At 39.9% G+C, this 11,623-nt stretch overlaps 1 protein-coding gene across 2 annotated transcripts in view; it reads right to left on the bottom strand.

Moving 5' to 3' along the window:
• Window positions 1-6,938: 6,938 nt before the first annotated feature.
• Window positions 6,939-11,623, bottom strand: part of AQP9 (aquaporin 9) — a 48,684-nt gene continuing 43,999 nt past the window's right edge. The window contains exon 6 of one of the 2 annotated variants that reach the window (XM_050796838.1): window positions 6,939-8,888. In XM_050796838.1, coding sequence (XP_050652795.1) covers window positions 8,714-8,888 — 175 coding nt within the window. In that variant the 3' untranslated portion in view covers window positions 6,939-8,713. The remainder of the gene's footprint in view (window positions 8,889-11,623) is intronic. The other variant, XM_050796839.1, reaches the window with a different exon arrangement.

The following is an 11,623-nucleotide window of genomic DNA, read 5'->3' as shown; positions in this document are numbered from 1 at the left end:
TTTGTCTTTTTTTATTGAGTTGGGCGAGTTTATATATTTTGAGTACATTTCCTTTGTTAGATACAGCTATTACAAACATTTTTTTCCAGTCTCTGGCTTGCCCATTCATTTTCTTAATGATCTCTTTTAATGGGTAGAAATTTTAAGTTTTATTGACATATAATTGTTCTATTTTTTATAGTTTTGTATTCGTATACAAGAAACCTTTGCCCATCCCAAGGTTGCAAATATTCTCCCATATTTCTCTCAAGAAGCTTTATAGTTTTAACTTTTATTTTTAAGTCTATGATCCACATTCAGTTAATTTTTCTGTTATGTTTTTGTGAAGTAGAAGTCAAGATTTACCTTTTTTTTTGTTGTTCAGTACCATTTGTTGAAAACACTTTCCCTTCTCCATGGGACTGCATTAGCTACTTTTATTGAAAATCAATTTACTGTATAAGCATGGGTCAAATTGTGGATGCTCTATTATGTTTCATTAATCTCTTTATTCCTTCCTATACTAATAGCATGCTGTCCCAATTAGCATGGCTTTATAGAAAGTCTTGAAATTAGATAGCCTATCTTTTCCTATGTTTTCCCTCTTTTCCTAGTTTTTTTTTTCTAGTTACTTTGTATTTCCATATAAATTTTAGAGTCAGCTTGTTAATTTCTCCAAAAAATAGCCTGCTGATTTTTTACTGGGAGTTTCATTAACTCTGTAAATCATTCTTCATTTATTTTTGATAGATTTTTTCAGATTAATTTGGCAGCTCCATTAGGCAACTAAATAATTTGTTTAATTAATTTATCAAAACTAAACTCTGTAATTCATAAACTAAGCACACCCTTATGTAGGTTATTTGCACCTGAGTATACTAAGAAAACTGTCAAAGCTAAGCCAGCCATATGAATTAGATTATATAGGTGTTAGCAAATTCATATTCCTGGAAACTTTTCTTGGGCTTCAAATTCTTACACAAATATACAACTGAATTTGTAAATGTGAAATAATAATAACAGAATTAGCTAAAAAGTATTAAGAGGGAAAGAAATTCAAGGCATCGTGCTACATGTTTTACAGACATTTTCTTAATATTTTCAATAACCTATAGGACACAAGTACTAGTATCATTCCCATTTAATGGATGAGGAAGCTGAGGTTTAGGGTCACACAGTTATTCAGCGGTGCACTGGAATCCAATCTGGCTGTCTCTAGAGCCTGACATTTTGAACACTAGCTACACAGTCTCCAATGTGTTAGCAGTTGAATGCCCCCATGGTCTTATTCCAAAGATAATCACATCAGCAATGAAACATCAATTCTCTGCCGGTTTTTTGTTTGGTCTTTTTATGGTTCTAGGCTGAGAACAGGTTCTGGGATGGGCAATGCATGGTCCTTGCGTCTTCATGATCTACCAGTGATTTTTGGCTATACCTATATCCTCCATTAGATCAGAATCTTATTATCAGAATATCACCACAGATCAGCCAGCCAAGGGACATCAAAATCCTCTCTAGATAAAGATGATTTCCTTCATGTAAAGTTTGGAATGCAGAAGTATTGTGCCACTTCTGTATAAGTTTCTGTTTCCAAAGGTCTGAAGTCTTTGAGTAAGAATAAATACATAAATATCAAATAAGTACTACCACCATAGATTATAGTAGGATTTTCTAGGCGTTCGTTTGCCTTAATCACGCACAATGTCACTCAGAGGACTGCACAGATGTTAAATATTTGGAGTTCTTTTCACAGTATATTTTACCATTTAAAGTATAAGCATTTTGTATAGTGTGGATTTCTTAGTGTAACAACAATTGTTAATTATATTTTCCATAATTTCAAATAAATTCAGGACATCCCCCTTGCTTAAACATAACTACTGCTGATAGATGGCTACTTTTTAGTAGTAGCAGACAAATGCATTTTCCTTTTTGCATCAAAATGAAAATGTTTTGCAAAAATCTTATAGAATTGGACAGGAAGGTACAAATCTGAGGATGCAAGACAATGAGCCCAAAGGAGAGCATCTGTCTGCAAGGAAGGTTGGTGGTGGGAAGTGCAGGAGTCTTGGCTCAGGATGGAGGGTGACCAACTGGTCCTGGTATTGGCATTGAATCCTGCACCCCAGGAAACCCTTGAGTCCCAAACTGTTGCTGCAAAACCCTGATATTTGCCTGAGCCATTAGACATCAGAGTGACTCACTGGTTTTCAAGCTTTACAGAATCTACATTGCTACGTCCAGAGTTAAAAGGCAGTCTCAGCTAGGTGTGGTGGTGTGTACCTTAGTACCAGCTGCTCAGGACACTCCTTGAACCCAGGATTTCAACTCCAGACTGGGCAACATAGTGAGACACTCTCCTCCAAACAACAGAAACAACAAAGGGCAGTCTCACTGGAAATGTCCACAACGACTATGTATTTGATGATATTAAGAAATTGAGAAATGATTGATGCTTAGTTTATGTGTGATAATGGTATTGCAGTTATGTTTTTAAAAAGAATCCCTATCTTTTAGAGATACATCTTAAATATTCATGGGTAAAATGATATCATGTCTAGGATTTGCTTCAAAAAAATCCCAGAGGGAGAACTGAGAAGCAGAGAGGGTGAATAAATAAAACATTATTGGCTATATTTTGGTAACCGTTGAAGCTGAGTGAAGAGTACATGGGGTATCATTCTACCAATTTCTCACTATTGTGTATTTTTAAAATCTTCCATAATAAGATAATCCTACTGACTTCTTTTAAAGATTGAAAAATAAAACTGAAAACTTAGGTATTTGAAAGATAGTTCCTGAAAGACATGTGCAACTGAGAAGGATTGAATTATAAAAAGCAAGGGAAGAGCTTGTAACCAAATTTTAATGACGTGATTCCATGTTTTCAAACTCCCACATATTATAATGACATCAGAAATAATAACAACAGCAGATGCTGTGGCAGCAACAGTTCATATTTATATAATATACACCATAAGGTCGGGACTTTTCTAAGAATTTTGTATTAATTATCTCACTGTTATTATTTCTACTTAATCCGTGAGAAAACTGAGGCTAACTCACTTGGCTGCTGTACTAGCAAGTAGAGGAACTAGGATTTGAACCCAGAGAGGATGACTCTGTACTGCATTAATTCAACAAATTTTCATAGAGCAATTACCATGTTCTAGGCCCTGGGGCAGAGGTGGAGAATTAAAGAGCAAAACGTCTTGCCAGCATGGACCCTTCTATTCCAATGGGAGGAAACAGACAAAATCCAACAAGTTTAATACAAAATGTATGTATTTTAGGGAGGGTGGTAAGTGATGGGGAGAAAAATAAATTAGGAAAGAGTAGAGAGTGACGAGTGATCAGAAAGGCCTTACTAACAGTGACACTGAACAGGCACCTGAAGGAGGTAGGGTAGGGAATTTCAAGCAAGAGAGACCTCAGCTTCAAAGGCCCTGTAGCAGGGGCTTGCTTGGTGGGTTCAAGGATCAGGATGGAAGCCTGTATGGCTGGAGCCGAGGCGACAGACAAAGGGGAGAGCAGTAAAGTCCAGGCCAGGAAGGTCAGAGCGTGTGACGCTTCTAAGTACAGTTGGGCTTTTATCTAAAGATCACACAGGCTGCTGTGTTGATTACAGGCAGCAGGAGTTTAAGCAGAAAGGTAAGGAGACCTATTAGGAGGCTTTTCTAAGACCTAAGAGATGGAGGCCATGGCTTAGACTAGGGCTATGTGTGAGAAGAAGTCAGATTTGGAATATATCTGGAGAGTAGAGCTGACAGAATTTTCATTAATAGCCTATGCTCTAAACCACTGTGCCACTCTTAAAATATTTATTCACATTTATAATTGAAATTAAAAATGAAGACATTCTCTCTTTCTGTTAAATTAATCAAAGAACGTTTTATCTGCTGCAAGACAATGAGCCCAAAGGAGACCATCTGTCTGCAAGGAGGCTGGGTGGTGGGAAGGGCAGGAGTCTTGGCTCAGGACGGAGAGTGACTGACTGGTTCTGGTTTTGGCACTGAATCCTGCATCCCAGGAAACCCCTGAGTCCCAAGCAATCTGGGACGGTTAGTCACCCCGCTCAGACACGGGGTTCACATCCCACCTCTTTCACTCTTCACTGTGGAACTTGATACAAATTGTTTAAGGCCTCAATCCTCAGTTTCCCCATCTCTAAGTGGAGATAATAATCTACTTGCTGAGCTGTTCTGAGAGTCTTAGAGGTCCTAGATATGAACGTGCTTTGTGAACTGTGAGACACCAAGAATTAAAGCACAAGAATTGTGCTTTAATAACACGTTACATAGGACCTCTGGATCAGAGGTACTCAGGACCCTGGACCGCCTTGCTTCCTCTGCAGGATGGAAGTCAGGAAGCCTCTTTCCTGCTGGGAGCCTGAGGAAGAGGACGGAGGGCAAAACGGGGAGGGCCACAATGCGGCCAATCCTGGAGAACAGTGGTCTGGCCTCTGGAGCATCCCTCACAACCTCCAGGACTCCCAAGGCTCCCACAGAGTTTCCTGAGGCCCCACAGTCAGGGAGTTGAGGGCTCCCCATGGAGGAAGGGGCTGCTGTGTGCAGGGCTTTGGGACACAGAGGGGCACACTAGACTAGGGAGTCAGCGGCAGGCAGTAGGACTTCCTCACTGGACCCTACGCCTGGAATCCATGCTACTTCTAGGAGACCACGGAAAGGCTTAAATCTCTTCTGAAAATCACATCCAGAAAAAAAGAATATAATCGAGCTTGTCATTAGTACAACTACAAAACAATTTATTTTAATCGATACTTTCAGGGGTGGGGAGAGGTCCACGAAGGCAAAAGTGTCGAAAGCTACTAGAAACATAAGGTAGCCCTGGAGGGAGACAGAGTCCAACTGGCTTGGGCAGCATCTTCATCCACACAGAGTTCTATGGATTCATGTTCAGTTTGCCTGGGGCCCTCTTTTCACTAATCCAGAGACAGCATCTCTTGAATAAGAGGTACTCCATTTCCAGCAACAAGAAAGAGATTGGAGCATGGTTGGTTGCTTACCTATCTGTCTGTCTGTCTAACATCTATCTATTTATTTTTATACAGACTTAGACAGTCAACACAGTTTAAGTGTGACCAGGACTACCATTGCTTCTCTGTATGAGCTGTGATTAGTAAACATGTTGTCACAGAGAACTTAAATTCTGAGTTTGAGAACTGATGTACCACATCTCTTTCTGAGTGATGTTTGCTGGGTTGAGTAATTCTGTTCACCCCAATGCATTCATTTATTAAGAAGTCTTTGGAAAATGACCTAAGATTAAACTAATATGGTCTTTTGTAGGTTATATCCTTGAAACTTTCATAAAAGTGTGCACCAACAACTTATCCCAAGTCTTTATCAATGATTTTCAAACTGTGACACTGTGTTCTGAAAACCCCCTCCCAGCCCTGACACACACACACACACACACATATACACAAACACAATTTCTCTTCAGAGACCCCTTAGGGACTGCTTTGGGGGTGTGTTTTTAAGGTGATATTACAAGCAGAATGAAGCTCCTGATCTCCCTCCCTTTCTTTATTTATAGCAATTCCAGTTCACTTGTGGCTATCACATAAGGTCTCATTTGAACGATAGGTTCTGTGGCTCAATAAACCATTCTCTCTAACTGGAAGTTGTATTTTTTTCCCATGACGATATTATTGAACATCAACATACCTTAAAGTAAGACGTGCGTGTGTGTGTGTCTGTGTGTGTAAGCAATTTAAAGGAAATAATAATTTATATCATAAGGATAAAATTTTACATAAGACATTTTTATGTGGAGTATCCTGTTTAACAGCTGAATATTGACTGGTTGTTACTGGTTAGAAAAGCCCTGCAACCTTTGACATGCTCTGAGATCTCAACTGGTTAAAGAATCAGAGAAACTATATTTTTGGCATTAAGATAAATGCTCCTATCAAGTTTTTCAACTGATGAGGGGGAGGGAAGGAGGAATGTTACAATTGTAGCTCTTAAAGCAACTACTTAAAAAAGGGATGAGTTGGCTCTATCTAGTTGACTTCAGATACGGATAATTCAACCATATAAACATTCTCTTGGAAAATAACTCCACAAAGGTAAATCCACTTACTTGTAAACGGGGGTGGGTTGGGGAGAGAATTTGAGTGTGAACACCTGGAACAAAAGCACTTTTTTCCATTGAAAAATATCTTCCTGGGGTTGATTTCTATAATGGTACATTTCCTCTTTATAAATCCTAGTCATCAGTCATCAAGTTGTGTTTAATGAGCACCTGTGTAGATCATAGATTCCACAGTTCATCCTCAAAACTCAAATTTTGAGTTGCCCCTTGCTCTAGGAATTATAGTCCACCCCCAAGGCTTATTCCTGGTTTGTTTGGCACCTTTTTTCCTGGCTGAACTTGAATCAAGTTGCAAGATTTCAGTGTCTTCTCTTATTCTCCTCCCCACCTTTCCTCGACTCCAAGGTCTCCCAACCTCAGCATTATTGACATTTGGGGCCAAATAATTATTTGTTCTGAGGGTTGCCTTTGCATTGTAGGATGTTTGGTAGCATCCCTGGCCTCTAGCCGTTAGAGGCCATTAGCATCCCCTTCCCAGTTGTGATAACCAAAAAGTCTCCAAATGTTGCCACATTTCCCTTTAGAAGTAGGGAGGGAGGAAAACCATTGCTGTAATCCATGAGGATCCCAAGACTCTGGAATCCTGCCAGGAATTACCTTGCCACTACTGGACATGGTCAAAGAAACTTTAGACCTGTGTGATTTACCCAAGTCAATGTTCTCAACCCTTGCTGCATTTTAGAATCACCTGAGATGTTTACAAAGGACCAACTGGGCACTAGTATTTTTTCAAAAGTTCCCCCAGGAAATTCAAATTTGTAGACACAATAGACAACCTCTGAACTAAACGTACTTAATAATCTTAATACTTATAAAAACCAGCCAACTAACCAACCAACAATGACCCAACAATTTTATTTCAAATAGGAAATATCCAGGTAGCTTCAAAGCAGGAAAAAAGTCCCATATGTCCATAGACTGTAGAAAATAAGTCATCAGAAACATTTCACATTTGCTTTCTGTTGTTCTGTATCAGCACAAAGCAATTGGGAAACCAAATGCCCTTGGGAATGCTGGGCTTTTTGACAGTTTGAATGAAGGGGCATCCCTTGATATAGAGCATCCCCTGGTACTTGTAACTCATAGGCAGTGTTTTGTCAAAAGTAACATCTATTAGAGAACTTCAAGGGGAAAAGACTGAGCCAGAGGAAATCCCCTGAATGTAATGTTTGGTGCTGGCAGGAAGGAAGATCAAGACTTAGCAAGACCAGAGGTAGCTTAGGAAGGGAGGACTTCTGATAATGTTTTTCAAGCAAATGAAAGTTATGATTACATTGCTACCACTTTCCTTCATCTGTACTCAGTAAGTGTGGGAATAGACCCAGGCAATGAGGGTCTTTGTATCTTAAGATTGAGGAACATTATATCTAGAGGTGTATATATTCTAGAAGCTGCCAATTCCACTTTGGCCAGCCAGGAAGATTTGACAAAGATTCTCAGCCAGCTCCTGATCTTCTGAAAGGTAGAGGAATGCATTAGATAATGTTGAAGCTTCCATGTGCTCTTGGACAACTCAGCTTATCTTCCCTAAGATTTTGTTTCTTTATCTGAAAAATGGGCAATGTGGCATTTGCCTCAGATAGTCATTATGAGGATTAAATTAGAAAATGTGTGTGAAAGTGCCTTGTGAATTGTTAAGCCCAATAAGGTAATATTATCTTTTTGGAGACCTCCTACTCTGAAGATTCAGCTAGACCAGGATCCAGTGGCTTTCAGTTTTGGCTTCTAGGGCATGTGTAAAATAACGGACAAGCACAGTTGTTGATATAACTTGTCAAATGTCTGTTCTCAAGTGGGCAATTAGGAAAATACATTTGAGCTAAAAAGACAGAGTGATGTATTTTTCATGACTGAGGTTACAATTGTATTTTAGGTTATTATATACTAAAGACCAGGAAATTAATTGGTGTCCTCTAAAATGCAGGAGAGCAAAAGATTAATCTGATAAATGGTTTCCATTAAAAATTCCATTTGGCTTCTCAAATTCATCTTGTCTCTTGCAGTTTCTGAATGCCACAATGTCCTCCCCTTGTGCCTTCCAGCTGCATTCTCTTGCTCCCTACATCACTAGGTTTGGAGAATATGAGTTTTTATACAAATCCAGTAGCACAGCGTAACTAGAAGCTTAAGCCATTAGCTCCCTAATTCATGAATATGTTGACTGAAACCATAGTTTTGTCTTTCAATTTAGGGTTTGGTTGATACTCAGAATGTAATCTTTGTCGATATTGAAGAAAAGGGTTTTAGTGACAGCATTTCATACAGATAGTGCAGCTGAGACCACCCAAATGAGACTATCATCAAGATGTGAAGTTATTAGTGCTTACCTAGGAAGAATTCCCATCAAGGATGAAATAAACAGGGCAGGAGAGAAGGCTGTTTCAGGGGACGGTCAGTGTTATCCTGGGGGGGTGCGGGTGGGGGACACTGGTAGAGAAGTGGTCAGTGTTTCCAAACTTTTACTCAGATGCTTTTCCAATTAGGTGTCCCATATGGCTAGCAGACAAAACTGGGTGGATTCCACTTCAGGCTTACAAAAACACAGACACTTAGATGCCATCTTTCTGAAGAGAATCCCAAACTGATTGCAAATCCAGAACTGAGTATGCCACTACATGATGACACTGAGTTCATATTTCTCTGGTTTGTCCTCAGATTGTTCAGCCTTAAAGACTGAGTCAGGCTCTGGATGGTGGATTTCAATGACAAGAACATAGATGAGGCCTCCAATGACAGCACCAACCAAAGGGCCCACTACAGGAATCCACCAGAAGTTGTTTCCAGCTCTGAAATCAAACAAGAAATTAGTGATACATTTCTTGGCCTTCCTCCTGGTATTACTGTCTAGTTTTTCACTCACTTGTTAGTCTTTCTCATGCTCATGGTTCCCTCTTAACTCAGCAAGATCTAAGTATAAGGAGGGGTCACTGCAGCATGGCAACTGTCATCCTCGACTTTCCACTACACCTGATTTCAGATGATCTATTTCCTTGTCCTACTAATATTTGTGAGATATTACGTCTTATTTATTTTCCTTTTAGAAAACATAGTGCCTGAGCCCATGGTTAGGATTGAGGGCCCCTAAGAAAGTTCAGGTCAATTACTCAGGAAGTGCCTTTCCCTCATCCTGAAATAATGATGCCTGTGGATTACGAGTAGAATGTGGAGAGACTCCTGGGCATCACTCGTATATGAGGACAATCAAACTAATCAATCAGGAAATGTTTTTCAATTAATGAATGAATTTTTTTAAAAATCTAAGGTGGACGTGTGAATTGCCTACTAAATATAATTTAAATCCGTGCTTAGTTTTTAAGGTCATAGCTTGAAGCTACCCTCTGATAAGGTTGTCATGCCATGATGCTCTTTCTTCCAGAAATCCTCAATGTCAGTACATTACAGAAAGCTATAGTTCTGGGGAAAAGCAGGTATCTTTGTGAGTTGTCACCATCTTCTTTGGAGAGAGAAAATTCATGTAAATAATTTCTTAGAAAGGATCAGGAAAGCAAACAAAAATATACAGTATGTTGTTTAAGGATATGTACATTTAAGGTAAAAGTATTTTTAAAAAGCAGGAGAATGGCAAACACAAAAGTTCAGGATAAATGCAGAGGGGGTGGAAGACAAGAGGAATACCCAGAGGCATTTGAGAATTTCAGTGTTCTAGTTGGATTCTAGAAGGACCCAGAGCTGTTCTTTTCATCATTATGCTTAATAACTACACATATGTTCCATGTGGCCTTTTGTGTATCTCAAACTTTGATTAGAAAGAACGATAAAGGAAATAAGCAGGAAACAAGAACCCTGTCCTAGAATCCAGGAGACTAGGTCTAATCTCAAGATTATCTAGAAGGTCTTTGAGCAAATCAAACTCCCGTTCTCCACCATGAGCTCCACTTCCTCCATCTGCATGGTCCTTTCCACCTGGAGCACCTAAGTTGTCTAAAGTCCTCCATTGCCCATGCAGGGTTGATGGAAGAGCACTGAGCCTGAGCACAGCAGCCACCAGATGTCACTCTTACTACACGGCAGTGAGGATGCTGCACTGCTGCTCTCACAGTGCCCTTCCCCAGGCCCCAAATCCGGAAGGAGGCACATGGAGGGTGGCTGCTTCTCCCATTTGGCTGTAAAGACTTGAAGTCTTCTTTAGACCTCAAAACATGAAGCGAGTATAAGCTACCTGTTGGGTCCATCATTTCCTTTTGTGGCAAATCGCTTCCTGTCATTCAGCAGATGAAGGTCTAAGATATCAGCCAGGGTACATGTCCTCCTTTCACTGGCTGGACACTTTTTCTTTTATCAGACTGGACACGTTGTGTCAGGTTCACAAGTCACAAATGGAGGTGCTCAAATGTGGTTACCTGCCTAGCCTAGTCCCATATGCACACAAATAGTGATCATTTGCACACTATGATTCGGGGGATGCTAAGAACATGTCTATGTTAACTGTCTAAAGGATCATCTTTAGAGATTCATTACTTTGGGTCAACTATTTGAAAAATTTAATAATACTCCTGAGAGCTTTCCCTGATTAAGTCATTAACATCTTAATGTGAATAAGTGGAGAGAACTTTGATGGGAAACATCTTAACATTTAAAGGAAAAACCAAGAGTCGGCCAGGGTCTGTTGACTCTTGCCCTCATCAGACCCTCTGGCACCTCCCTGTCCCTGCCATCATTCCACTGATTGCCATTCAGGGGTACATGGGGTCCTGGGAACAAGGTAGCCTTGTTCTTTCTCTAAGACCTTAGGTGTAGGTCCAAGCTAGGATATCTACTGAGGGATTTCCCTTGGATATAGAACTCTGAGGAAATGAGACACTCTAAGAACACTTTGGAAGCCTGTTGTCCCTCAAAGGTTTTGGGGAGAACTTTTTGGTTGAGGAGTACCAGCCAACCCTGGTTTTTCCTAATGAGTTTCTGCTTCCTCACTCTCTCCTTTTTCAGTCTTATAGGATGATGTCAGATTAATTTTGCTAAATTGACATTCTAAACCTGCCAAACTTGTACCCCAAATACTTTGCTACTCCCTATAACCTACAGAATAGGGAGCAGAAAAAAAAAAAACAAAATTCTCATTCCGGGAGTCCAGGTCCTCTATGATCTGACAACTGCCCTTTCCAACTTTCTTTCTGCACCCTTCCAGTTAAACTAGATCACTTGTGATTTTAACATTGTGTCTTTGGAAAAGGGTTCTCTCTGCCTGAGATATCCCCTCTGTTGCCTGTTTAAACGTATCCAAATACTATAAATGCTCCCACTTCCACTCCCATAATTCTTAAATTTGGAGCTGTAGACCTCTAAACTCCTGGAGTTAATTAGTCAAATCTCTTTAATGGCACTTGACCACTTTAACCTTGTGTAAGAGCTTCTGCAATAACCTCTTAAATAGAGTATAAATAAAACCGTGAAGGACAGAAACTAGGTCTTATCATTCTTTAGCAGAGAGCCTTGAGTAAGAGATCAAGCAGCTGCGTGAATGAATCAATGAGTGCATAGAAGGGAAAAGATCCTGATGCTA

Source organism: Macaca thibetana, chromosome 7 (genome assembly GCF_024542745.1).
Source record: "Macaca thibetana thibetana isolate TM-01 chromosome 7, ASM2454274v1, whole genome shotgun sequence".
Lineage (NCBI taxonomy): Eukaryota > Metazoa > Chordata > Mammalia > Primates > Cercopithecidae > Macaca > Macaca thibetana.
The sequence above is the reverse complement of the archived record's forward strand: the minus strand, read 5'-3'. Positions and strand labels throughout refer to the sequence as shown.